The sequence below is a fragment of the Octodon degus genome, unplaced genomic scaffold, assembly GCF_000260255.1.
Source record: "Octodon degus isolate 3935 unplaced genomic scaffold, OctDeg1.0 scaffold00112, whole genome shotgun sequence".
NCBI classification, from domain to species: Eukaryota; Metazoa; Chordata; class Mammalia; order Rodentia; family Octodontidae; genus Octodon; species Octodon degus.
In genome coordinates this window covers 5,718,221-5,719,577 of record NW_004524688.1, presented here as the reverse complement: position 1 = coordinate 5,719,577, position 1,357 = coordinate 5,718,221, and the positions used below count along the sequence as shown (strand labels likewise).

The 1,357-nt window shown below is 44.2% G+C and overlaps 1 protein-coding gene across 1 annotated transcript in view; it reads left to right on the top strand.

The window, feature by feature from the left end:
* LOC101560375 (fructosamine-3-kinase) overlaps positions 1 to 1,088 on the top strand; it is an 8,857-nt gene extending 7,769 nt beyond the window's left edge. The window contains exon 5 of the mRNA XM_023699245.1: positions 663 to 1,088. Within this exon, the coding sequence (XP_023555013.1) occupies positions 663 to 1,088 (426 nt within the window). The remainder of the gene's footprint in view (positions 1 to 662) is intronic.
* Positions 1,089 to 1,357: the final 269 nt, after the last annotated feature.

Below are 1,357 nucleotides of genomic sequence, written 5' to 3'. Positions count from 1 at the left end.
AGGATTTATGTAGCTCAGGCTAGCTTTGAACTCCTAGTGATCCTCCTGCCTCAGCCTCCCCCATGCTGGGATTACAGACATGCCACCATGCCCAGCTCAACTAGTTTTAGTAATGGCTACAACTTTTCAATCCTTTTAATCTACTTATTTTATTTTATTTATTTATTTGTGTGTGTGTGTGTGGCCAGCTCAGCCCACCAGGGGGCGGAGCTGGCTGGCATGTGGTGCTGGGGGGTTGAACCACGGTCCCTGTGCTTTGCTGAGCTTGTTCTAAGTAGGTGCTTTAGACCACTGAGCCATCTCACCAGCCCCCAATCTACTTATTTTTGTATACAAAGTACATTTTTGCCCACAACTTAGAGTTGGCTTTTGTTTTATTTTTGTAGTCTCTTAACTTCTGTTACTTAATTAGAATATGTATTTCTAACATTCACATTTAAAGTGCATACTCAAGTGTTTGGGTCTGAGTCTGCCATTTTCCACTTTGTTTTTTATTTGCCCTTGGGTTCTTGTTCGCTTTTCATCTTCATTGTTTTGGAGTATTTTAGGATTAGTTTTATCTCTATTGGCTTGCTAGTTACAATGCTTGGCTGTGTTCTTCAGTGGTTGCTATGGGATCAGGCAGATTGGCTGAGTTGCAGCGCTGGCCTGTTGTTCTCCAGGTGAATGACTGGCAGGATGACTGGCCGACCTTCTTCACCAGGCATCGACTCCAAGCACAGCTAGACCTCATCGAGAAGGACTATGCTGACCGGGAGGCGAGAGAACTCTGGTCTAGGCTACAGGTGGGCACTGCAGCTACTTCTCTGGGAAAAAGGCAATGCTCTCACATCCTGCAACATTCATGGGGTTCTGAGTCCTGGAGTAGAGCTGGTCCAGTTGGGGACATCCAGTTGGCTTCGCCTGATGCTGGATCACCAGCTGTCTCATCTGAAGTTTTTCTAAGGTGCCTGGCTCGAGTGGTGGCCCCCACTGTCACCTGTCTCATTATTAGTAACACCTGCCCACTCTTCCCACTTCTGCCAAAACATGAATGTTTCTACTTTAGTGAAGATGCAGGTTCTAGAATGACTGGTTTCAAATTATAACGCTTAACATATTAGGCACGAGATTTGTGCGTTGATGCAGAGTGCATAAGCATCAGAAGAATTTTACTTATTAGTGAAGTAACCAGCAGGATATAAAAGAGGTGGGATACATAAACTGGCTGGTATTTTGTAGGATGATAAAAATAACTTGAGGTTCTTTCTTGTGTGAAGCAATCCATCAGTTCATACATGCTAGGGAGATAGCTCAGCAGCATAAGCACCTACCTGCCAAGCACAAGGTTCTATTCTCGTGTTTTTTTTTTTTTTTT